Here is a 25,817-nt window from a genome sequence, read left to right as displayed (position 1 = left end):
TAATTTTAAAAATGACCATCACATCATCAAATGAGATACTTGAAACACATAAGCTACATAGGATGTCGTAAGTCCTAATTAAGCTTTATGGAGACGTGGGAATGATAACATTGTTAACCTTTTCTTTTCTGAAGACAGAAGCTATGCAGTGACTGGTGGTTCTGGTGCAAATGCCTCACCCGCACTGCCAACAGACACCCCACGAGCCACACGCCATGTCCACATCAGGTTATCACACTGCTTGATGCTTGAAGGAGTAGCAATAACAGGCCCTTTTCTACACAGGAAACACAACTCAGGAAAAACATATTTATTTTGTGTCATGTAACATCCTGGGAACACATAGATTTATTTTGTGTAAAATATGTTTTTCTTTCTTGGTCAAAAGGCATCGGTTGTTTGAAACTATTGGAATTCGTTTGGGGTGGTGCAGTGGTGGTCCCTTGTATGGAGGTTGCATGTTCGTGTATTTGCTCAGGTTACCTCCCACAGTCCAGACACATGCACTTTAGGTGACATGGCGTTGCTTCATTGGCCCTAGTGTGTGTGTGTGTGTGTGTTCATCTTGTGAAGGACTGTTGTCCTTCCCAGGGGTTGTTCCTGCCTTGTACCCTATGGTTGAGTATCAGCTCAGTTATAACCCCTTCGCACCCGAGGATTGCTGGGATAGACTCCAAGTGTCTGTGACCCTGCACTGGATAGATGGATGCAATTATTTTTGCTGTAGTAGACCAGCTTTGATGTGGTACAACATTTTCTCTAAATCTTGCTGAAGGAAGGCATGCTGTAAAACTGGGGAAGGGCTGCAGCCATTTGTGGCACCTTTCACTTATAAAGTGAATTCATTTTTTCAGACAGCAGATACTTTCAGCTGAGGGCACACGTCTACCAAGCCAGGGGAATTCTGGCAGCAGATGACAATGGCCTTTCTGACCCCTTTGCTAAGGCTGTGTTTTCTACACAGTGTCAAACAACCAGGGTAAGTGGTGTCATTTCTCAAATGCCTGGCTTCTTTTAGCACACCATTGCTATTCTGGGAGCTGATTTTTTTATTATGTACAAAGGCCACCACAACTAAGCCTTAGTGTTGGTAAAGTTTACTTGCCAATGAAGCAGCTGGGATGTATTGTGTTCCTTAATATTGATTATATTATCTGCAGAGGGCTGGCACCCTGCCTGGGATTTGTTCCTGCCTTGAACCCTGTGCTGCCTGGGATTGGCTCCAGCAGACCCCTGTGACCCTGTGTTAGGATGTAGCGGGTTGGAAAATGAATGACCGACTGGATAAATTATCAGAGAAAATGTTCTTAAAATTATTAAATGACACATTCATAAAACAAGTGACTGCAGACCCACAGAGGTCAAGCGGCCTTCTAGATTAGTTGCCTTGGCCCGCTGTCATTCCACCATCAGACTGGTGATTTAGTGTTAATTTAGTTCTACTGTACGCATCACCAGCCTTTTAGCATAAGAAACCGTGTCACCATTTTTTTGTGCATTTACTGCCTGCCTTACTCTGATGAGTCAAAGTGCAATTCTGTCTTTTATGTCAGATTCTAGAAGAAACTTTGTCACCTACCTGGTGTGAACTATTGCTGTTTGACCAGATTCTCATCGAAGGAAGCCGAGACGAGCTGCTGAGAGACCCACCTGTCATTTGCTTAAATTTTTATGATTATGACAAAATTGTAAGAATGAAACCCATTTTATAATTTCTTGAATACCAACTTTTACATAAAAAAGAAATAATGTTTCATTACTAATGTGAAATCCATTTTTCAAAAGAATACTTAATGTGCAAGTGCATGTAAGCAAAGAGAACTGTTAGAAAATGTCAGCTTGTTTAGGTGTCTTGTGAATGCCATATGAGAAACCTGGGCGGTGGTCATGGGTACGTCTCACACCAGGAGCTCAGGTTAAATTGTGTTGTTGTTTCTCATCTGCAGGACCACTAAGATAATTTCCATTTTGATTTTTTTTTTCTTAAACTAGGGCAGTCCTGACTTCATTGGCCGAGCTTTTGCTGCTCCAGAAATAAAGATAATTGGTGAGCCTTACAAAAAGCCAGCCTTGCAGTTCTTTGATATAACAAAGGGGAAGATTGAAGCCGGAGAACTGCTAGGCGCCTTTGAACTCATTGAGCTTGATTATTCAGGCTATGGAGAGGTGAGTGGGTTTTGTAAAGTAGAGAGGGAGGGGGCGGTTTGTCTTGACAAATGTAAGGTTTAGCAAATTGTTTTAAGATACAATGATTTCATGTGTGTTAACAAGCAAAAGTGAAATGTTTCTTGAATTAGTAGAAGATGTGTCTCTGCCGGTATTATTAGGCATGTAGGGTCTAGTAAAGTTCAAGGCTGACCTGTCTTTTTCTTTTCTAATAGCCCACCGTACCCCAAGATGTGGTTCCTATTGAACCAGAGTATATAAGTGCTGAAAACTATTACATAATCCCTGACACAGTCCGTCCTGTCCTGCGACAGTTCAGAATAGAGGTCAGTGTGTGATTCATAGCTTTTTATGTGTTAGTTCATTTGTGGATTCCGTTATCATTACACACAATTATTCCTCTTTCATGAAACTCTTAGGTATTATTCTGGGGACTTCGTGACTTAAAACGAGTGAACCTTTTCGAAGTAGAGAAACCTCTGGTCAAGATTGAATGTGCAGGCAAAAGGATTGAATCTGAGGAAATCACGGATTACAAATCCAATCCCAATTTTGAAGAGCTTGTGAAATACCTTGATGTGGTGAGTCAGATCCCCAGAATCTTCTCACCCTTTTTTCCACCACTTTGTTAGCACCATAGGAACAACCTATTGGTTTTCATCCTTTTTAAAACTTTGCAAGATTAACTTAAATATTTCAAAGAGTCTGGAGAAACGTTTGGTTCTATATCATGGGAAACATCAAAATAAGGAATATTTAGAGTGGGTCTTCTTGAATCTGTGTATTGCCTTTTTACTTTCTCGTATACGGAGTATCAGAAAAGTATTGTAATCATCCAAAGATTCGATGTCGAGATTTTAATGAATCTCGATCGTTTAGACCTCCCTGAATTTCTTGTATACAAAGAGCTGGGAACGTATTGGAATCCTCCAAAAATTCCATTTCGAGATTTTGATGAATCTTGACGTTTTAGACCTCCCCGAGTCTGAAAATACAATTTTTGGAATTCTCTCTGTCTGTCTGTCTGACTGTCTGTGTGTGTGTATGTAAACATGATAACATGAGTACGCTTTCACTTAGGTCAACCAAATTTTGCACATAAGTATTAGGTACAAAACAAAGATTTCTATCAACTTTTGGGCTTTTTCCGTTAACCGGAAGTGGTACTTTACCATTTATTTATCAGTTATTTGTATTTGATTTCATCAGAATTAAGGGAAATAAATTAATTGGGGGCATATTATCTGTAAAATATAAAAGTCTGTGCAGGGAATAGAAAAGCAGTCTACACTGTATGTAATGTAAGAAAGCAAATATTTACATGTTTGTTAAATGCTGACCCTTTAATCGTTTCTGTCTGAAATGCAATTACCGTATCTACACCACCTCTCCAGAAATTTCTCTGCTCTTATGAGTTGAGAATTTGTTCGTTTTATGTTTGATCGGATTCCATAATTACTGTATGTCCATGCTGGGCTGAATCCAAGAATTATACTTTTTTGTATTCCCACATATTTAATGTGGTTTCTCAAATTGATGTTTAATCCCACATTGCTAAACTGAATAGGTTGTTGACTAATTGAATCCATGGACTGCAGAAAGCATCTACAGTAGAGGGGCCGATGGGACTGGTGTTCACAGACATCAGCCTGGACACCAATGTATTTTTTAAAATTTATAGAAAGCACTTAACTTTGCAACACACTGATACTTGAAAAAATACTAAATTTATCCTTTCTCGATAGAGAATTTTTGACCCCATTACCAAGCATCCATTTAAATGGCAGTAAAATGCACTGCATCTTACTTGCACACGTGATAACATACCTTGGAATGGTTGTGCGGAGAACAACGCTTTGAGTAACATCACAGTTATTGTGGACTCCAGTTATACCCTGTTGGATTCATTTCAGTTGGATGGAGCTTCTGCACTTAAGTGGTAGACCAGTACTCCATGATTATGGTGGACTGGGCCAGTTAATATGCCAAAAGTTTTTCAGCAGCAAGGTTAAAAGATTGCAGTCAGATTCTTAGAGTTTGCCTTGTGTTTACAGTATTAACTGTGTGGATGAAAACAGGTCTTTGAGTTTTTTGGCCTGGTTGATGTTGCAGTATAACGTGACAGACTGTAGAGAGGAGAGTAATTTATGTCCAGAGTGGTTCAATGCCTCTATTATGGCAAAACTGCTGCTGCAGCAACATTCTGCGTAGATCTGTGAAATTTTATGTTTTTGTTTTGAAGTTACAATGTTCTGGAAAAACTTCTGTTCTGTGTTTTGGTAACACATCCCGCCAGGACATTTTCCATTGTGACGATAATTCAGGTGAATACTGCATTAGTGTTTTCTTATTCTGTTCATTTAGGAACTCCCAGAATTGGTGTATCTGCACCCTCCGTTGACGATTTTCGTGCTTGAGAGAAGGTCCTTTGGCCGTTTAGTCCTTGTGGGAACTCATGTGGCCAGGAACCTCATGAAATTTGCACCTAAAGATCTTGAAGAATTCAATGACGATGATGAGCCTGAGCCAGAGGGTGATTATTGGACTCAACTACCGTGACTGCTTAGTTTAAGATAGACATCATAGTTTACTTACTTTCAGAACACCGTGCATTTGTTTGCTGATAAAAATCCATTGTGTTCAAATAGTTATGAACTGGTGGCACAGTGGTGTAGTGGATAGTCATTCTGCCACATGTCTCTATGTTCTTTTGGTAGACAGGTCTTGGGAGTCCAGACGTTCTTCCCTAGCCTGTGAATTTTATGTTTTTTCTTTTGGGTACTCTGGGTTCACTCCTTATCTCACTGATGGGTATGTTAGGCTAGCCTGAGGTGCTACATCTGTAATGGATAAAGGCTATTCAAAAAATGTAACGGATTGATGCTCCTTTATGGGGCATGATTTACACATTTGTTCATTTAAATGTATCCGTAAAGTCATTAACATTCTCCAAAGCTCGATAATCTCAAAGTACATTTTTTTTTTACCTGTCAAAAATCTAAATGTTATACGGAAGTCCTTTCTCATAGCCGTTTGACAAATTCTCTGTGCCTAAAATCCAAAGTGCAGGGGATTTGTTTGTTGAGAAGGACAGAGTGGCCATTGGCTGTTTGTCAGTGTCCGTCCATCCATTATCAAAGCATCTTAAGCACATTCAGGGTCACAGAAAGCCAGTATCGGCCCTGGCAATGCCGAATGCAATGCAGGAAGAAACTCTGAATGAGTTCATTGCTTTTCAAAAAGTTTTTTATTAAAGGCAATGATATTTACAATATTCAGTGCAACTATGATGCCTTTATACATAACAGAATAGTGTTTGCACCACATGCTAAAATAAAGAAATGTTAAGATGACAAACAATTTTGTGCCGATCAAATGTTACAAAAGCTGTATAATCTTTGAGTAAGAATGTACTCTTTGACACGGCATATCATTTTAAGCCATTTTTATTCCTCTTCTTGACTAATTGTGCAATGCTTTCTGCTTTGTCAGTTGAGCCACAGCGTTGTCAATTGAGGCTTTTTTTCTTACAGACTGCCTGCAGAAACCATTTAGTAGAGAATGTATTGTTTTATGTTTTCCAGCAAGTGTGCCTCTGAAAGAAGAGAAGCCCTTACAGATCATTGGTTCCATGGGCCTGGGGTCACTTCCTGTGACTGACTCTAAGATTCCTATAAAGCCTATGGCTCTCATTACAGTAAGTAATAAAGGGTCCCTGGAGGTCCCCTTTATGTTTACAGCATTCCTAGTGTTGTCAGATCAGCAACTGAACTATTTTTAAACCCTTTATGTGGCTTGTGATTTTATGTCTGGCTTCAAAAAAACAAAATCTGAAAAATTTTAGTCTATTCAAAGGAGAAAAAAAGTACAATTAGCATAAAATCACAGCCTTCTATTTGAAATATTTTCATCAATGGATGTATTTTTTATTATTAAAATGTCCCCATTTCCACTGTGTATAAATACAAATAAAATATGTTAGGAAAGTCCCATTCCCAGTCCGCCCCATTCCATAATGAGTAAATGGCTAGAGACGAGGACTGCTATCGTTGACAATTAGGTAATGTTGGCTTTTTTGCTTGCTTTTTTTTTGTTGGTTACAGCAGTCATACACATTTTCTAGCATTCAAGCAATGCGGCTGATTCTTGACATGGCTGAGATGAACAGCCTTTCACCAGAGTTTTAAAACTGGTAGTTCAGTCTTAATGATTTGCTCAACATGGAAATAAATTCTGCAATAGGTCTGCTGTTGGGATATTTGAAATCTTAAATTAGTATTAAGAAAAGAGTCACAATAAATCAGCAATTGATTCATTATATTAAGGTCATCATAAACTTTGTAGATACATTTTCTTTCCATCCATCCATCCATCCATCCATCCTCTTCCGCTTATCCAAGGTCGGGTCGCGGGGGTAGCAGCTTAAGCAGAGAGGCCCAGACTTCCCTCTCCCCGGCCACTTCTTCCAGCTCTTCCGGGAGAATCCCAAGGTGTTCCCAGGCCAGCCGGGAGACATAGTCCCTCCAGCGTGTCCTGGGTCTTCCCTGGGGCCTCCTCCCGGTTGGACGTGCCCGGAACACCTCACCAGGGAGGCGTCCAGGAGGCATCCTGATCAGATGCGCGAGCCACCTCATCTGACTCCTCTCGATGCGGAGGAGCAGCGGCTCTACTCTGAGCCCCTCCTGGATGACTGAGCTTCTCATCTTATCTTTATGGGAAAGCCCAGACACCCTGCGGAGGAAACTCATTTCAGCCGCTTGTATTCACGATCTCATTCTTTCAGTCACTACCCACAGCTCATGACCATAGGTGAGGGTAGGAACGTAGATCGACTGGTAAATTGAGAACTTTGCCTTACGGCTCAGTTCCTTTTTCACCACGACAGACCGATGCAGAGCTGCATCACTGCGGACGCCGCACCAATCCGCCTGTCGATCTCACGCTTCATTCTTCCCTCACTCGTGAACAAGACTCCGAGATACTCGAACTCCACCACTTGGGGCAGGATCTCTCCCCCAACCCTGAGAGGGCACTCCACCCTTTTCCGGCTGAGGACCATGGTCTCGGATTTGGAGGTGCTGATTCTCATCCCAGCCACTTCACACTCAGCTACGAACTTATTTAGAGAGAGCTGAAGATCACGACCTGATGAAGCAAACAGGACAACATCATCTGCAAAAAGCAGTGACCCAATCCTGAGCCCACCAAACCGGACCCCCTTAACGGCCTGGCTGCGGCTAGAAATTCTGTCCATAAAAGTTATGAACAGAGTCGGTGACAAAGGGCAGCCCTGGCGGAGTCCAACTCTCACTGGAAATGGGCTTGACTTACTGCCAGTAATGCGGACCAAGTTCTGATACTGGTAGTACAGCGACCGAACAGCTCTTATCAGGGGGTCCGGTTCCCCATACTCCCGGAGCACCCCCCACAGGATTCCCTGAGGGACACGGTCGAATGCCTTTTCCAAGTCCACAAAACACATGTAGACTGGTTAGGCAAACTCCCATGCACCCTCCAGGATTCTGCTAAGGGTGTAGAGCTGGTCCACTGTTCCGCGACCAGGACGAAAACCAGACTGTTCCTCCTGAATCCGATGTGCGACTATCCGACGGACCCTCCTCTCCAGAACCCCCGAATAGACTTTTCCAGGGAGGCTGAGGATCAAGAGACATTGCAAATTCTTAAACATTATATTGTGAGCTACCTACAGTAGGAGTCGTTTCTAATTTACCTTGTGATGATGTTCACAGGCAAACATTTAAGAATGATGGACTAAAATATACCCGAGTGCAAATAAAAGGGCGAGGCTGCTGGTGTTGCCTGTAAGTCCTCACCAGGCCTTCCTATCAAGCGCCACTGGCCTCTGACCACATCCATCATGTTATTGCATGGGAGGCAGCACCAATGACGCATGACAAGGGAGCCCATGGCTACCAATACCCGACAACAACTTACTGTAGTACTTGATGACAGTAGACGAACATGTGAGGATTTTTTGTATGTTTTGGTTCCCAAACAATTTTCCAATTTTAAACCCCTGCGTGACTTTATGTGGGTTTTTCAAACAAATATAATTACCGGTAATTACTTAATAATCTATTTGATTTTGACTCACATTTTTGACTTCACAATCCATTTCATCAATGGCCCTGCATAAGAACTGCTCCCCAATGTAACATGTTTCTTGCCTTTTCAAAGAGCCCGCTGAAAAAAGCCACTGAGCTGCTATCGAAAGAAGAAGAGTTTGAGGAGGAGGAACCAGAAAAAGAAGAGCTTGATTGGTGGTCAAGGTACTACGCCTCTCTCTCTGAAATGGCTGGACAGGTAAGAAAAAAGGCAATGGGGAAATGATGAGTTAATGAATGCTCGGAAGATTTTCTTTACACAGATATTACGTTGCATGTGTTGCAGCAGCATTGGTCCTCAAACCAGATGATTGTTGTTCTGAAAGTTTTGCTAGTAATATAGGATCATTTTATTAAATACAGGGGAAAAGGATATATTTTCTACAGTCCATAAACTTCAAAGGTCTTGCACCATTGAGAAATAAGAGGATGTATCCCCTTCTTACACCATTTTGAATCCCGTGCTGTCCGCCATCTCTTCATTTCTTTGGTAAACCTGTCATCATACCCAAACCTTTACATGGATGGCATTTTTGAGGTCCACTGAGGTGTAAATCTGAGGGAACAGGGTCTGGGCTTTGGGATGGAGTGTATGAGAACGATACACATGTCTTTTGGGATGGCTTCCTTTGTTTAAAATGCACTGTGGTTTCACAAGGAAAATGTTCTGTGACTTTGAGGTGGGAAACGGGACATTTTAAACTAAGCACTGACTTTTTTCTATTATTTTTGACTGAATATTATAATGTCTTCCAAAAAAGTTTCGGCACCCCTCGTATAACAAGAAAATGGAGGTTCTTTTTCATACTCACTGTATGTTGCCCTGTTTAGTCTTGTACTTAAAAGTGATAATATTAAGATTGACATTTTGTACTCGTTTAGATTTAAGAGAATGCAGAATTTCAACCATTTTGTGTCATGGATGGGAAGAAAAAAATTAATGAATGTAGAAAGCACTAAACTTTTAAAAATGGTCAAATAGTTACAATAGTGAAATGCATGTCTGACAGGTCAACTCCTAGTTTGCGGATTGGTAGGAAGAAGAACTATCCTGCCTGAATGTTTCTGGAGTTGTGCAATGGAGTGCATTTGAGCAGGAAATTTGCATTACAGTAGACCTGGGGTTATGAATTTGAATGGGAATCGTCTCCTACTGAATAGCATCAAGGTGGAAGTTAGACATATTTTAAGTGTGCCTTTTGTCCAATGAAATGACCAAATGAGGGACAACTTCACAGCTAAAAGTACATGACATTTTCTAATTCCCTGCTATCCTTCCATCCACTATAGTCTCCAAATCAATTTCATGCATTTATAGGTTCACAGGCTTGTAAATTCTATCTTGGGTGCAAGGCAAGAACTATCTCTAGAAGGGGTGTCCATTCATCTCAGTGCCCACTAATGAACACTTCTAGAATAAATGAACATTTTAAAGTTTTCCTGTGTTTCTGTACTATTCAGTGTAGCCTGTGAAGGTCAGGTTTAGAAGCTACCAGTTGTTCACATTTTTAAATTTCTTCCATCTATTTTGGTCAATAACCTGAGAGGTGTTTAACTATTTGTTCAGTCCACAATGTCCCATCTGCGTTCACCTTCAAATGGTGTTTACAAGCTGACATTTCCTTTCTGGGTGGCGTGGTGGTAAAGCTGCTGCCTCACAGTAAGTAGACCAGGGTTTTGGTCCCAGGTCCTCCCTGTGTGGAGTTTACATGTTCTCCCCGTGTCTGCATGGCTGTCTTCCGGGTGCTCTGGTGTCCTCCCAGAGTCCAAAGACATGCAGGTTAGGTGAACTGGTGATCCTAAATTGGCCCTGGTGTGTGGTTGTTGTTGTGTGTGTGTTTGCCCTGTGATGGACTGGCACCCTGTACGGGGTTTGTTCCTGCCTTTTGCTCTGTGCTGTCCCGCGACCCTGTCAAGGACTAAGCGAGTTAGAAAATAACGGATTGACATTTTCTTTCATGCATATTTTGTTCAGTTGCCTCTTCTGCCTCTTTTGCTGCTTTACATGGCATACTTTGTAAAGAGCCTTATGATGGTTACTATATAAAATAAATAAATAAATAAATATTCATTTACAGATTGATTAGGATATTGTGTTGTATTTTTTTGGTAAATAGTCTGAAAGATTAGTTCATTTTATTTTTGTATTTATATTTTAGCCAGTTGAAGAAGATGAAGAGAATGAAGAAGGTAATCCATTTTATCAATATTCTCTTTCAATTAAATTCAGTTTATTTTTGTATAACGCTATTCACTGAGTGCAGGCTCAGTGCTCTGTGCACTGTAACAATTTCACAGGTAAATGTAATTGCATAGTTCACAAAATACGTATTCATTTGTTTCCAGCTTATAATAGTTTCAGTTCATGCATTTATTCTAGTAGGATTGACTACTGCAATGTGCTATTATCAGGCTGTTCAAACCTTTCTTCAGGCAGCTTCCAGGGAATTTAAAATGCTGCTGCAAAGATCATTACAAGAACTAGAAATTATGAATGTACTGTATAACTCCAGTTCTTATGTCATTATAATGGCTTCCAGTTTAATTTTATGGCAGATTTCAAAATCCTCCTACTTACATATAAAGTCTTAAATTGCCAAAGCCCTGCTTACATACCTGAACTTTTCAATACTTTCATTGCTTACAAACCAAAGCTTGGATTCAAATTTCAAGATGCTGACCTACTAAAGATTCCAAGGGTTAATAAAGTTTTTAGTTACAGGACCCAGAAGCTGTGGAATGATCTGCCGGCTTTTAAATCCCGGCTGAAGACTCACTACTTCAGTTTAGTATACCCTGACTAGAGCTGCTGATTAGTTTTACACATTGAATCTCTGCTTATTAGTAATTTGTATAAAAATAAAATGCGATAATTTGAAGTGTTACTAACCCTCCTCTAATTCTGTTTCTTTCCTCGGCATCCTGCTGTCACACTTGATGCCACTGCCATTTTCTTTATACAGTGGAACCTCGGGTCATGACCGCAATTCATTCCAAAACTCTGGTCACAACCCGATTTGGTCGTGACCCAAACTAATTTCCCCCATAGGATTGTATGTAAATTTTATTAATCCGTTCCAGACCGTATGAACTGTATGTAAGTATATTTTTTTAAAGATTTTTAAGCACAAAAATAGTTAATTATACCATAGAATGCACAGTGTAATAGTAAACTAAATGTTAAAACATTGAATAACACTGACATAGAAAACTAACGTTGCAAGAGTTCATGCTACAGCCTTACGAACCGCTCGCTTTTTTTTTTAATGAGTTTTAAGCACAGGGAAAAAAATGAACATTTGAAAAATCCTTAATTTATACAAAAACTAACCACAAACAACCAAGAAAACTAACCTTGCAGCAAATCGCCATGAATCTTCCTGGCTTTCTCGCATATGATCGCCTCGCTTACGATATACCCTGCAAGTTGCTTCTCGTTCCACCACACTAGCAACAGTTTTTCCACCTCTTCCAGCACTTGAAGCCTCTGCTTGGTTAACACTGTAACTCCTTTTGCAACATCATCTGCTTTAATGGCCTCTTTCTGCTTTAGAATAGTCGAAATCATAGATTTTGACTTCTTGTACTCTGCGGCAAGATCAGTAACATGAACGGCACGCACATACTTTTCAATAATTTCTTTCTTTAATTCGATTTCAATTTTCTCCGAACCTTTCTTCTCATCAATGCTACCACTCTTCACTTGCTTAGAGGCCATGGTTAACAGCAAAATTAATGCAAAAGCACACAAAATAGAGCAAAAACAGTTCACAGCGAATGCACGCAAGTCTGACCGAGAACAATGTACAGGGAGAGACTGAACACGTACAGAAATCATCTGCGCGTACGAACCGGAAGGGAAACTGGCTTGTTCGTCAACCAAGTGTGTGGTCGTGAACAGATGCAAAAGTTTGACGAACTTTTTGGTCATAACCTGATTTATACGTGTGCCGAGATGTTCGTGACCCGAGGTTCCACTGTATTTATTTTTACTGCCTAGTACATTTATCATATCCCTAGTCATGGTTTACATTTTAATCCAAAAAAATAAACATTTAATGGGACTTAAATAAAGATGTGTGTTTCTGTAATTCTATGACTATCTCTTTAAAACAAACCATAGATAAAATGACTTAGATTTGAGAATGTAGGCCTTCTGTGTATATTATGTAATGGTCAATGTTCCTGCAGATGGTGAAACACCAACAGGACCAGACATGGTAGAAGAAGAGATCATTGTCCCTCCAACAGAGCCTCCAAAACCTAAGAGAAAAATGGTTGCCACTCTAACAGTAAGTCATGACATTGATATGATCTTTCTGTCTTGTTCTATGCGTTGGCAATGACTTCTGGCTCCTGATGCTGAGCTTTCTAACTCAATGTGATGATTGCCTTTACTTACAACAACAACAACAACATTTATTTATATAACACATTTTCATACAACTGTGGTGGGTTGGCACCCTGCCCGGGATTGAATTCCTGCCTTGTGCCCCCTGTTGGCTGGGATTGGCTCCATCACACCCCTGTGACCCTGTGTTCGGATTCAGCGGGTTGGAAAATGGATGGATGGATGGATTTTCATACAAATGATGTAGCTCAAAGTGCTTTACATAATGAAGAAAGAGAAAAAAGACAAAATAAATAGAATTAGGGAACACTAATTAACATAGAATAAAAGTAAGGTCCGAATGCCAGGAAGGACAGAAAAAACAAACAAAAAAAAAAACTTCAGACGGCTGGGTAAAAAAAACTAAATCTGCAGGGGTTCCGAGGCCACAAGACCACCCAGTCCCCTCTAGGCATTCTACCTAACATAAATGACCTCACAATCAGTTCTCATTGTATTCAGGGTTCTCATGTAGTCTGCAGCCTTCTTGTATATTCATTACTTGGAAGTACTTTGTTTCCTCTACTTAAGTTTAGTACATCACAAGGGCATACTTAAGCTGAAATGTGCAAAGAAAGAAACAAAGAGGGAGATAAAAATAGCAGAAGAAAATAAATTCCAATACAACATAAACTGTGGAAAAGCAATACAACATCCTGGAAGCATCCTGTGACAAGCAAAATGTGTGCTATTCAGCATTATTTTGATTCACTGTTGTGAGCTGGGATTGCCAAAGGTATGGAGTCCTAGCTACCCAAATCGATCAGCCCTCCGAATGAATGGTCATGTGCGACCATCAGTGATCCAGACCAGCTAGCTGTCTTTATGAAAACTATGTGGAGTGTGTGTTTTTCCTGAATGTGTGCATCTGAAGGCATATCAAGACAAGGCCGCCTCATTGCAAAGCTCCGCTCCTTGTGCCGACCTCACACTCCAGCTGGACATTCAGCTGCAGTGACTAGCAGTGTTTGATCCTCCTCCTCCTCGTCTGCTTTCACTTTTTTGTAAACTTAGTTCAAAACTAGGTGATCAAAGTTGTTTTGATTTTGGAAAGTTTTTATTTTATTTTCTGCTTTGTTTTTGCAGTTTGAGCTTCTCTTTCCAAGCATTTGGAGGTTTAAGAATGTGACAGATTCAATTATGTGCTCCATTTTTATTTTCAGTTTTGTTTTAAAGTTGTTGTTTTTTAGCTTTACATTTTGTTTTTCCTATGTTGCCATTTTAATTTTTTTGGGCACTGCCAATTTTGGAGTCTGAGCTGTCCTTTTGTTGATAGTAATAGTCTTTGTAAAACCATGTGAAAACGGGAGGACACAACGTGTGGCATCGCCAGTGTGACAGTGTAAAGTCTCAACTTCTAGGTCATCAAAGACTGTAAATACAGTACAACCAAACAATTTGAAAATGTGTATTAGTGTTGGCATTTAGGGCTTAAATACTTAGTGCTTTATTAAAAAGGTTTGTGTTTTATATTAGTGGTTTGATAGATAGATAGATAGATAGATAGATAGATAGATAGATAGATAGATAGATAGATAGATAGATAGATAGATAGATAGATAGATAGATAGATAGATAGATAGATAGATAGATAGATAGATAGATAGATACTTTATTAATCCCCAATGGGAAATTCACATACTCCAGCAGCATACTCCTCTGTCTGGAGATGATCCTGTTCAGTGGATGCAGTGGATTCTCCATGATTGACAGGAGTCTGCTCAGCGCCCATCACTCTGCTACAGATGTTAAACTGTTCAGCTTCATTCCTACAATAGAGCCTGCCTTCCTCACCAGTTTGTCCAGGCGTGAGGCGTCCTTTTTCTTTATGCTGCCTCCCTAGCACACCACCGCGTAGAAGAGGGCGCTCGCCACAACCGTCTGGTAGAACATCTGTAGCATCTTATTGCAGATGTTGAAGGATGCCAGCCTTCTAAGGAAGTATAGTTGGCTCTGCCCTCTCTTACACAGAGCATCAGTATTGGCAGTCCACTCCAATTTATCATCCAGCTGCACTCCCAGGTATTTATAGGTCTGTACCCTCTGCACAGTCACCTCTGATGATCACGGGGTCCATGAGGGGCCTGGTCCTCCTAAAATCCACCACCAGCTTCTTGGTTTTGCTGGTGTTCAGTTGTAGGTGGTTTGAGTCATACCATTTTGTGATAGTTTGACTTCTTGGTTTTTATCCTTTGCTTTGTTTAACGGTTTTGTTTTCGTATCCTGGGCTTTTTTCCTTTGCCTTTGAATGCTAGCAGAAGAATATTCAAAGATGGCTAAGTTGCTCATATAAATTTCTGCCTTTTCTTGACTATAATTATTTTTTTAACCCTTGAGAAATGTGTATATCAGTTACTGTAATGACCATGAAATAAGATATCTCAAGTTAGAAAAAATGATTTCAAAGAGGAAGCTTTTAACATTGGTTGTCTTTCCCAAGAATGCTTGCAGATGGTCCGCCTTGAAACTTGATTTTTCATGTGAAGGATGGGGGACCCCCCTTCAAAAAACACACACACAAAAAAAAAACCACAGATATAAACAAATTTGGTATTTTTAGTATTATTTTATTTGAATATATAATTTTCCATTCAGGGATATCAAAAATTCATTATATGTAACACGTTACAGAAAAACCTTGGGGCAGTTTCTGGGAGATTTTGCATCACTAAGGATTCCTTGGGAAATTTAGGAAGTTCTAAGAGACTTGGCATATCTGATGTGTAATATTTTTTAGTTAAAGGGGCTTGTGTTATTTTTATTATCAGGGCATGAAAGTTTTTAAAAAGAGATGCTCAAAAGAGTAGTTTTTAAACGAGCCAGAGTCAAACTACAATTACAAGAGACTACTCAAAACCAAAAGGAAAATCAAAGAACAAAGCAAGTCAAAACCAAAATTCTACACTGTCGTAGACTAGGAGTCTCAAAGCACATAAATCTCATGTGCACTTTCAAAAATGTCTACTAGAGGGGGATATCACCATCAAAACCCAATGAGCAATAAGGGCAAGTACTAAATCTTCATAAAATAAAAGATTTATTCTTCATAAAAAGTATTCTAATCACTATGAAGCTCTTTGGAGCACAAAGGCAAAATGGAATTGCCGGCAACACAAGGCAATCTGAGCAAACAAAGTCTCAAAACAGAATCCAAAGACATAATCAAAAAGAACAGTGCAGAAGGTCAAATACATTTAGTTATTCAGCTGACGTCTTTATCCAAGGCGACTTACAACATTTATAATATATTTGGTTACACATTTCTATTGGAGCACAGGCAGGTCCAAGTGACTTCCTCAGGATCACCCAGTGTCAATTGCAGGATTTGAACCCACAACCTCAGGGTTTGAGATCCAAAGCCTTAACCACTACACCACACAGTAAATCACAAAAAAAAAACAAAAAACCCACAGACAAATGCAAGTAAAGTCGCCACTCCGAGGCACATTTGAAATGAACTGCCTGGAACTGGGGAAGACCCTCCAGATTTATAGGGCGGAGGGCGGTTCCTGTTGGTGATTGGCTGGTGGACCCACCTCTTGGGGAACTGCCCACAAAACACAGGAACATAAGCCAGGCAGTTTATAGACAAGATTCGAAACAAAGGATAATTACACCTAAAGCAACATTTACTGAAATAAACGGCACAAAAATGAACAAAAAATACATGAACCAAGACTTTGAACCCCAGGCTGAAACATGACTGTACGCTATAATAATTTGTTTTAGAAGCCCTTTTAGCTTCTTTTAGGTTGGGTGATTACTTTGATGTTTTTTTCAAAGTTCAGACTTTAGTTTGTGGCTACCTCCATTATAAAAGATGATATCACATGTGACTAGCAACTGGGTTGTTGTCGTAAACAAAAGGGCAAAGCCCGATTAAAATCAACACAAAATGGCGATACTCATCAAAAATAACAAACTACAAATTGGTGCCGTTGTGTTATAACAAACACAAGGGCAAAAATAAATAACAAACACAATAACATAAGAACACATACCAAAACAGTGTACACAACAATTGAGCACATTGCCAGAGAAGCTCTTGTCACCTTTGTTTGTCTGACCACATTTTCATCTAATCTTGTAAACGGAAGTAAACCACCCGTACATGTCAGAGAAGAAACCTGGAGATTCAGATTATTGCTCAAGGCAGAAGGCAGACACAACTAGAGATCTCGCTGAAGTCCGGCAGACATAGAGATCTGAATGTGAAGCAGCTTGGTGTCTTTAAATGAGAAGTCATATTAAGATCATTTCTGCTCCAGTAATTAAACAGCACTTACAATTACAACCATAAGCCTCAATGTCTTTTTCCTCTAAGCTCTTTGTTTTACTCATTTATGAGAGAGTACTTCTGAACAATTCTGTTCTCTGATATAATGTTTGTGAATGACTGTGACAGCACTGAAGTAGGTTTTTAGTTCATAGTTATATACTGTATACTGTAAGTGTAGGAAAATCGTGATCACTGCATCCCATAAATAAAAGGACTAGAGGCTAATCTTTCCCTTGAATTTAGTGTAAAAAATATAATTGAAGCAACTAATCTCTTATCTACCTTAATCTTTTGCATGTTTCATATTGTGGTGGACCACCAGGGCCCTTAAACGGCCGGGAAGCCCTGGCCATGGAAGGACTGGGGGAGAGACTATTTTTAAGACCTTTTCCCCCTGGACTGGCACAGGGCAAGTCCCCTTGGGTTCCAATGAAGCCACTGGTCCTGAGCATAGAAATCAACCCTGCTGGGGCCCGTGACCACCACCAGGGGGTCCCTGGACACTTCTAGAGCCCTATTTGGCAGCACTTCCAGGTGCCCAATAAAAGGGGACACCTTACTCCGTTCGAGTCGGGAGGAGACGGAAGAGAAAGAGAGAGAAGAAAAGACTGTGTTTGGTTTCTTGTGCTTTGTTGTACCGTGCTATCTAGTGGGGAGCGAAGAAAAAGCGATGCCCCACTTGGAATAAAACGTGTGAGCTGGATGGTATTTGTGTCTACCTGTCGATGTCCGGTAGTGTGGCTGGTATGCCCCCTGGTGGATCACAATATGTACAGCAAGTGCTACAAATTGGGCAATGATTAGCTGTGCAATTGGGATTATTATATGTGGCAGTCACTTGGGCATTTTCACGTATGAACATTATTAAACTACCATCACTTATCATACTATTGCAAATATCTGACACTGGATATAAATTCAATCGAGTTAATAGTAAAATGAAATGAGCTTTAAGCATAAATTACAAAAGCTATCATGGAAAATAATGTTTGGGAAGCTAATAATGACACAATTAAAACCCAAATCATTTTAAGAGTATACATAAAAGGCAGTTTAAAGTTATTTTTTTTCTCTTTAGTTTAAACATTAATGCAGTTTTACAATTCTAAAAGAAGCAGGGGCTTAAAGTTTTCTGAAATCACACTGGATTTCCAACATATGGCTGTTTTAGATTTATAAAAATATTCACAGTCCTGTGTGCCATTTTATGAAGGCTACAACAACCATGGAAACCAACTGCACGTGTTTTTGTTTTGAGCACATTTTATCCAATAGTATAAAAGTGTTCTTGCAGTTACCAATGGTATGCAAGCAAGGTAGATTGTTAACCAATCACCAGTAAGCTGCTTTCCATGAATGACCGCGAGTATTCTGAGAGCGCAACTTGAGACAGGCTGGAACAGATATGAGATGTTAAAGATATTGGTGATAAGCTTAGATGGAGGAAAAGGGGAATGAACGATAACACCTTGGCTTTTGTTGTCACAAATGAAATGAACCAGGTGTCTGTTTCTGCACTGTGTATTCAGCTACAGTATGACATGAGTATATAAAGGCACTGTTAGGCCATGGTGCGAATCAAATGCTCAGGGCAGACACAGTATTTGTATTCTCCAATGCAATGACGTACGGTGAGGTTCATGGCTGGTGAGGCACTGACTCCTTCAGACTCAGATTTATAAATATATGAACCCAAAAGAGTAGCTTATTCACTATTCAGTTGGCAGCATGCACATTGACTACTAGTTTTTAAACATTGGATTGCTTTTTTCTTAGTCTGATCTCATATTTTATAAAACTGAAAACCGTTTATGGTGTTACCTTTATTTGTAAATGAAGTACATGTGCCTGTCCTTCTCCATGAGAATCTCCATCACTTTCTTGTAAAAGTCCTCCTTATTTTCCTTTAGTTTTAAAAGTCTTAATCTTTCATTTTGGTAGTCAGTCGGAACTAAAAATAAACGGACCACTGCAGTGCATTTGACTTTCTGATATTGCTAACTTATCGGCACCGAGAGCCTCTGCGCAGAATAACGGCAGCAACAAGCACCTGTTAGGCTCACATGCGCCCCCTTCAGTGCGGCTCGGTACTGTCTGCCTCACCTTGTGCTTTTCACTGAGGTTTTATGTCCGATCAGCAAGACTAAATATGTCACACACATTCATTAAAGATATTAGCCAGACTGGGGAAAGGCAGGGTGTAAAATAAACGTGTCTGCAAACATTATATTGGCGACATACAGAGAGGCAACAATAGGCACGCTCCAATTGTGTAAGGGAGAGCGGAGTCCGAGGTGAGGTGAGGCTCGTCGCTGTTGGGAAATGCACCAATTCAGCGATTTTGTCAGAAATATTGGAACCATACCAAAAACAAATGTATAGCACAAACCAGTGGACAAATTAACTTCATGTTATCATTATTAGTTTTTTTATTTTTCACGATGACTCACCTGCCTACCCTGACCACACGTCCCTGCTCCAATGTTCATAAGCATTGTGAGGAGCGACAGCCACCTCAGCTGCCACTGCATCTACGCCAGACAGTGTGTGCAACCAAAAATACGTACAATATTGCCACATTGCTGTGGAGCGGGACCTGCTTTACAATAACTCAGCTGTTCAATGGCTTGCAAAAAGCTGTCAGAGGACCAAAATGCACTTTCATAATCAACTAAAATAATTCTACTTTATTTTTCATTTATTTTCATTACTTGATTATTCTCGAGTATTTTCTTCATTTATACTGTTGCTATCTCGTTGTTTATTGTTATAACTGTGAAGAAAACAGGAAACTCTTTAATGTTTTTCACAAATTTATATAATATGAAAATGTTGCAGTTTTCTTTTTCATTTTAGTTATTTGCACACTAGTAATTTATCATAGCAAAAGGAAGCTCTTGAGATATGCCTTTTGGAAGTGTTCACTGAAATGCAAGAAAAAAAGAAAGCTGTTGAAATGTGTTGTTTATTTTTATAATGTGGAATGTTTCGCAGAAATTTATTTTCATGTTCTGGTTATCTGGCAATTTTTGTTATAACTGCAAACCAAAGTTAACAACTCAGCTAGCATGTCATTATTTAAGACACTTAATCTAAACTAGGGTAACGGGGTGTGCTAGGGTCTATCCCAGCTAGTATAGGATGCAAAGCTAACAACCTCAAAGGTTTAAAGTTTTAGGCTTAAGAATATTATTTGCTTTCACAAGTAAAAGAGGTGGATGATTCACATCAAAATCTATTGTTTCTTATGTCAAAAGATGGGTGGAAATGAAGAGAGAAAACACTAATGGTGCATTTCCCTCCTTTCTTTTCATGGGTTATATTCAGGTACCACAGTTTGCTCTCACTTCCCAAAAATGGACATTTTAAGTTGATTGGTGACTCCGTTCCAGCAGGGTTCTGAAGAGTCACAGCTTATCCTGAGGACACTGGGCACAACCTTAGAAAGGATTCCAGAATTTTCTCATACACATAATTGTATAGCCACTCATGACAGGCCAGTTCAGTGCCACCTGTTTAGATAATAGGAATTGGTTTGAAGTCTGGGAAGTCTGAGAACCAAATAGAGTGGCTGGAGGACATGTGAGAAGCATAAACGCTACACAGAGAAAACTCTCTAGCTGTGAGGCATCAGAGTTAACTACTGCACTAGATTATGCCCTTAAGATCGATCTATCTGTCTATCTGTCTGTCTGTCTGTCTGTCTATAAAAGTGCAGGGTAATGGTTTTGCCAGCATGGAATATTATTTGTTTGTTTAGTGAGGAACTGAACAGGAAAGTGCACGGATATGCCTTTCTGTCAAATACAGAAACGAAAAACAGATCATTCAATCTTTCTGTTTCTTTGCATCTGCAGCTGTATAAATCTGAACTGGAAAACGACTTTGAAGACTTCATGGATTGGCTTTACACTTTTATACTCTACAAAGGCAGAGCGAATTGTGATGATGATGATGATGATGAGGATGACCGTACCATGGGGAAGTATAAGGTAGGTTCCAATTGCATTTTCCTTCACAGGTCACCTTTCAGAACTATCTCTGCAGTGAGGTTTCTTCTACATGAGATTTTCTTTGTCCGTTGTTCCAGGGCTCATTTTTGGTTTACCCCAAAGAGGAAGAAGAACCTGAAAGCCGAATCATACAAGGAGTTCCCAAAAACATTGCGGTTAAAGTTCTAATCCGAGTGTATGTCGTCAAGGTAATTCTTTTTATTTTGAACTGCTGATTCTGTAAATTTTCATTTCAGTTCATTGAAACAGATGCAAACTAACAAATCAAAGGAGACCTTTCAACACATTAAACTTGTTTGCATGATACAAACAGTCTGCTCTGAAAGCCTCCTCCATTGTTTTCTAGAGTGTGAACAACATCTCAGCTTCTGAAGCTTACCTGGCATAACAAGGCCCCATACTTACATATTTGCCTCCTGGTTTCAGTATGATACACACTCGCCTTAAGCTTCTATCGGTTTTTGATACTTAATATTTTTCAGCTCAGCTTTAAAATGCAAGGTTAAAGTTCAGAAGCAGCAAATCGTTCTCAGTTTTGACAAGCTGTTATAGGTTCTTTGATATTATATTTAAATAAGGGAGACCTTTACCACTAACCAATTGAAAATATCAGAAGAAAATAAGATAACATGAACATCTACATTCTGTTTGCAAGATTACTCGTAGATCACTAGGACATCTAAGCTGATCTCAAAGGAGACAAAGTCTTAGTCTGAAGAGAATTCCAATATGTAAAGAATGCACACAAGTATGTAATACATTTTGGAATTTAGCCTGTCTAAATGGCCTGAGTGAAGAAGGAAACTGAAATCCCTGAAAGAGGCCCATGTGCACATGCAATTCAAAGGACGTTTACATGCCTCATTAATCACCTTTTCTCTATTTCATTTCGGTCTCTAAGACATTATACTTCTAAAAGTAAAAATAATTTTTCTCTATTATTAAAAAAATCTTGGAAAGAAGACGAGACATGATTGTCTCAGAGAGACACTTTCATGTCCCACAAGATGAGTATTCATGCCAAGAGATGTAACCACGCCCGAGGCCGGAAGCCCTGTGAGACAAAACTTTATGCAAAGAGATTTGGAAAGGTCCTGCCCACATCTTAAGCATTTACAACCACGCACACGGGTCAATCATTTCTCAGTTGTGTGAATGCTATTGTCAGACACATTTCTTGTAGAGAGAAAGAAACGATATTCACTCACGGGCAGTTATACGTTCCGTTGTCACAATGTAATTCCAAACATGGAATCAAAATTCAATGCAATATTGACGAAAAGGTAAAAGCGAAAAGAGAGCGAATATATGGACATGGGTGATATGACAGAAGTGCGCTACGCGAGATGCAGATCACATGGCACGGCAGCAGTAGCAAGCCAGCAGCTGATCGAGCAAAGATGAGATAAAAAAAAATTATTTGTTTCCCATTATATCACCGTTTAAGAGGGGGTGTCAGAGGAATGACTGCGTCTCCTTGGGAGGCGTTCAGCCCCCCTCTTCACAACGCGAGTGGCAGAGACGCAAAGTGGCTGGCATATAGTGCAGGCTGGGCAGTGGGGGCAAGGGGGGTTGGCGAATGAAGCGATCAGGGGGCAAAGTACCCTAGTTCTATTAAAAAAAGGAAACTTCAGCCATAAAATCTTCTTGAAAAACCCTGAAACATCATGATTTTCTTCTGCTTGATCATATGCCATTAGGTAGTGTTCATATATCACAGAATGGATTTTTAACATGATAAATAACTGCAAATGCATCACACTTCTCAATGTCTGTCATCTTTTTTTCTTTTATTATCTGAGATTGTCTAAAATGAGCGACAAAGATGGGCTATGTTTAATAGATCATGACCTAGTGCACATTATGTGAGGGATACAGCTAATGATCTCTGTGTTTTTCCCTCCTTGAGGCTACAGATTTGGCGCCAACTGACCCCAATGGGAAGGCCGATCCCTACATTGTAGTGAAAGTTGGTCCGCAGCAAATGGACACAAAGGATCGCTATATTCCAAAACAGCTCAACCCCGTTTTTGGAGAGTATGTACTTTTTACCTATAGGTTGCCATATTTCAAAAGTACGTATGTTAATGAAACATTGTCAGATTAGGTCAAAAGCAAAATGGCTGCATGTCAAAACCGTTCTGTGATGCAAAATAATTGATCATTAATAATTACTACTATTCATTTGGTAATAATTGATCATTATTACCAAATGAATTGTTGTTTTAAAATACTGTTTGTTGCATTTTTTGTGCTCAGTACTTCAGTAGTTCAAAAATGTAACACCATTCTTGTTCTTAGGGTTTTTGAGATGACCATATCATTCCCACTTGAAACTGAGATGATCTTAAAGGTGTACGACCATGACCTGGTTGGTTCAGATGACATGATTGGAGAGACCAAGATAGACCTTGAAAACCGCTTCTACAGTAAACACAGGGCACTCTGTGGCTTATCTTCTCACTATGACACGTGAGTACAGATTCTTGCTGTTTATGACTGGCAAGATTTTAGAAAACACTTTTCACTTCATATTTACGAAACATTTACAGAAGAGTGTATTCGTAGGAACATCCCTAATTCCTATTTTAGCTGGGACTAAAAGTATAAAGAGACATGTCCTATAAATTTGAGAAGGTACACATCAAATAGCATTAGGCTGTTCTTTTAACAAATAAACCAAATACGATCTTTGCAGTAAACAAAGCAACAGTGTTTGAAAACATCACTGTTTATTGCGCCCGCAATAATCTGAGGATTACTGTGAGTACAATAAGGACCAGTAGATGAAAGCGCACCAAAATTCATAGTAGTGGACATGCAAAAGTTCAGAATCAGCATATCAAAGTGTCAGGCCCTCCTCACTCATGCGCCAGCCTCGAGGCGTATCTTACCTCCAGTTAGCTAGCGAACGAGAGAACTACTTAAAGAATTTAGATTGGGTTATTTTCTAGTATTTGCTTGAACATTCCGGTTGACTTTATGACTTCTCTCATCACACTAAGAATCATAGTTCGCTTGCAGGAGCGATATATTTGCGCTAATCCGAGACTGAGGCTTTGGGCCAAGTGGAGGGGAAAGTGTGACGTTAGGAGAGGGGAGCCGGGCGGGGACCTCCTCACTGTCCTGTTTCACTACTACATTGGCGGAGCCAAAGGGGACAGTTAGTAGTATAAGTAGAAAGCCATAAAAATGAAATCGACACAGTAGTAATTTTAACTAAACCAAAATACACATATAAAATTGTTCAGTTGTTACAATAAAGATAACAGAAGATGGATATACTCAAGTATTTACAGACAAAGGGTGTTAAGCAGAAACACAAAATATAAATCCAGGTTAGCTTTATTTTCTCACTTTCTTCTAGAAAGACAGCCACAACTTATGAATTTTCACTTTTTTAATTCCTGTCGTAAGAATTACCCAAGGAAACATTTTTCATTCATGGCTGCCCCTTAACTGTTTCCTTAAGAGACTTGACCTCTTGGCCGGATAGATGTCACCCTTATCCAGATATCAGTTTCTTGGCCTCTCACTGTGTTTGAGGGGTTGATTTGCTTCATATCTTTCCTACACTCACTTATCCCACTCTAGATCTTTTGTGAGGATGTGAGTGTGTCCCATACTGTTTGAAAATGCTAGGTGACTGCCACTGTTCTGAATTAATAGAAGGTTAGGTTAGTTTTTTTTCTTGCTCAGTTTAGGAGCAGAAGCCTTAAAGCTTCACATTCCATGATTATCTTCTGCCTGAAAAAACTTAATGAGAAACAATTGATTCTTTTGGGCACAGAGTTTAGCCACTGAGATTCTCTTCTTGAAATAATGTCTCTTCCCTCAGATTGGTCTTAGTCACTTTCATAGAACTGAAGCTTGACAGAATGAATTTTAGAGCTTGTGACCACCCCCTCACATGGTGTTCAGAGAGACTTCAGAGTAATCAGGTCGAATGGGAGAGAACATCGTCCAGGTCCAAATACGTTTTTGAGCTTCCTGGTCCCAATTTCCAGACAGAATGCACATAAATATTAAGGAAAGGTGTTAAGATCAGAGCCAGCTTCCAGTTACAGGTTATACTTGGGCATATGCACAATATGTCAGTCAGGGTAAGCAAGCCATAATACAAGCTTAATATATGTTTCCAGTTATCTCATTGTCTGGTAAAACTCTATGGAGATGTCGGCTGATGTGTCACTAATACATCTAAATCATCGGATGAAATTCAGAAAGCAAGCTGCGCAAATGTTGGCTAATGCTAGAACTGTGAGCAACTGGTTTTCAGTATCTTTATCCAGTATGTTCTTTTAGCGGAGAAGACCTTTTGTGCCACTGAATGGCTAACAAAATGGGACAATGTCCTCCTTGTCCTTTACATACTTTAAGTAAACATTACAGGAGTATTTAAAGGAGATGGGATTAGTGGCATTACAGTCAATCTAGGCAACTAAACTGATTGTTGTGTGGAAGTGTAGTTGTGTATGTGGCGTATGTGCCGTATGATGGACCGAGGCAGTGTCCAGGCCTGGGTACTATCCAGAGCTCAGCATTCTGAATTGGAATAAACACATTCAGAAGTTGTATGGATATATAAATGAATAAAATAACTTCTGTCCAAAAAATGAATGTTAAATGAAAGTTTAACTGAACTGTGGATTTTTGCAGTTTATAAAAAGAGGTTACTAACTTTTTAAAAATGTGTCCAGAGGTATGAAATAGTCATCTTGTCTATTTCTCCTTGAAGTAGTCCACATCTGAATACTGAATATGTATCTCCGTGCTGGTTGTCACATAGTAATAAATACTTACAATTCTAGGTATCAAAATAAGAGAGTAACAAGGCAAGGCTG

At 39.7% G+C, this 25,817-nt stretch overlaps 1 protein-coding gene across 1 annotated transcript in view; it reads left to right on the top strand.

Moving 5' to 3' along the window:
* The window catches only part of fer1l4 (fer-1 like family member 4), a 144,597-nt gene that overhangs the window by 105,991 nt on the left and 12,789 nt on the right, over window positions 1–25,817 (top strand). Inside the window, exons 24-37 of the mRNA XM_039734719.1 lie at window positions 855–979; window positions 1,554–1,688; window positions 1,993–2,166; window positions 2,382–2,492; window positions 2,586–2,747; window positions 4,531–4,699; window positions 5,751–5,863; window positions 8,365–8,490; window positions 10,451–10,481; window positions 12,483–12,583; window positions 20,818–20,952; window positions 21,051–21,161; window positions 22,883–23,010; window positions 23,275–23,445. Coding sequence (XP_039590653.1) covers window positions 855–979; window positions 1,554–1,688; window positions 1,993–2,166; window positions 2,382–2,492; window positions 2,586–2,747; window positions 4,531–4,699; window positions 5,751–5,863; window positions 8,365–8,490; window positions 10,451–10,481; window positions 12,483–12,583; window positions 20,818–20,952; window positions 21,051–21,161; window positions 22,883–23,010; window positions 23,275–23,445 — 1,792 coding nt within the window. The remainder of the gene's footprint in view (window positions 1–854; window positions 980–1,553; window positions 1,689–1,992; window positions 2,167–2,381; window positions 2,493–2,585; window positions 2,748–4,530; window positions 4,700–5,750; window positions 5,864–8,364; window positions 8,491–10,450; window positions 10,482–12,482; window positions 12,584–20,817; window positions 20,953–21,050; window positions 21,162–22,882; window positions 23,011–23,274; window positions 23,446–25,817) is intronic.

This window comes from Polypterus senegalus, chromosome 14 (genome assembly GCF_016835505.1).
Source record: "Polypterus senegalus isolate Bchr_013 chromosome 14, ASM1683550v1, whole genome shotgun sequence".
Lineage (NCBI taxonomy): Eukaryota > Metazoa > Chordata > Cladistia > Polypteriformes > Polypteridae > Polypterus > Polypterus senegalus.
The sequence above is the reverse complement of the archived record's forward strand: the minus strand, read 5'-3'. Positions and strand labels throughout refer to the sequence as shown.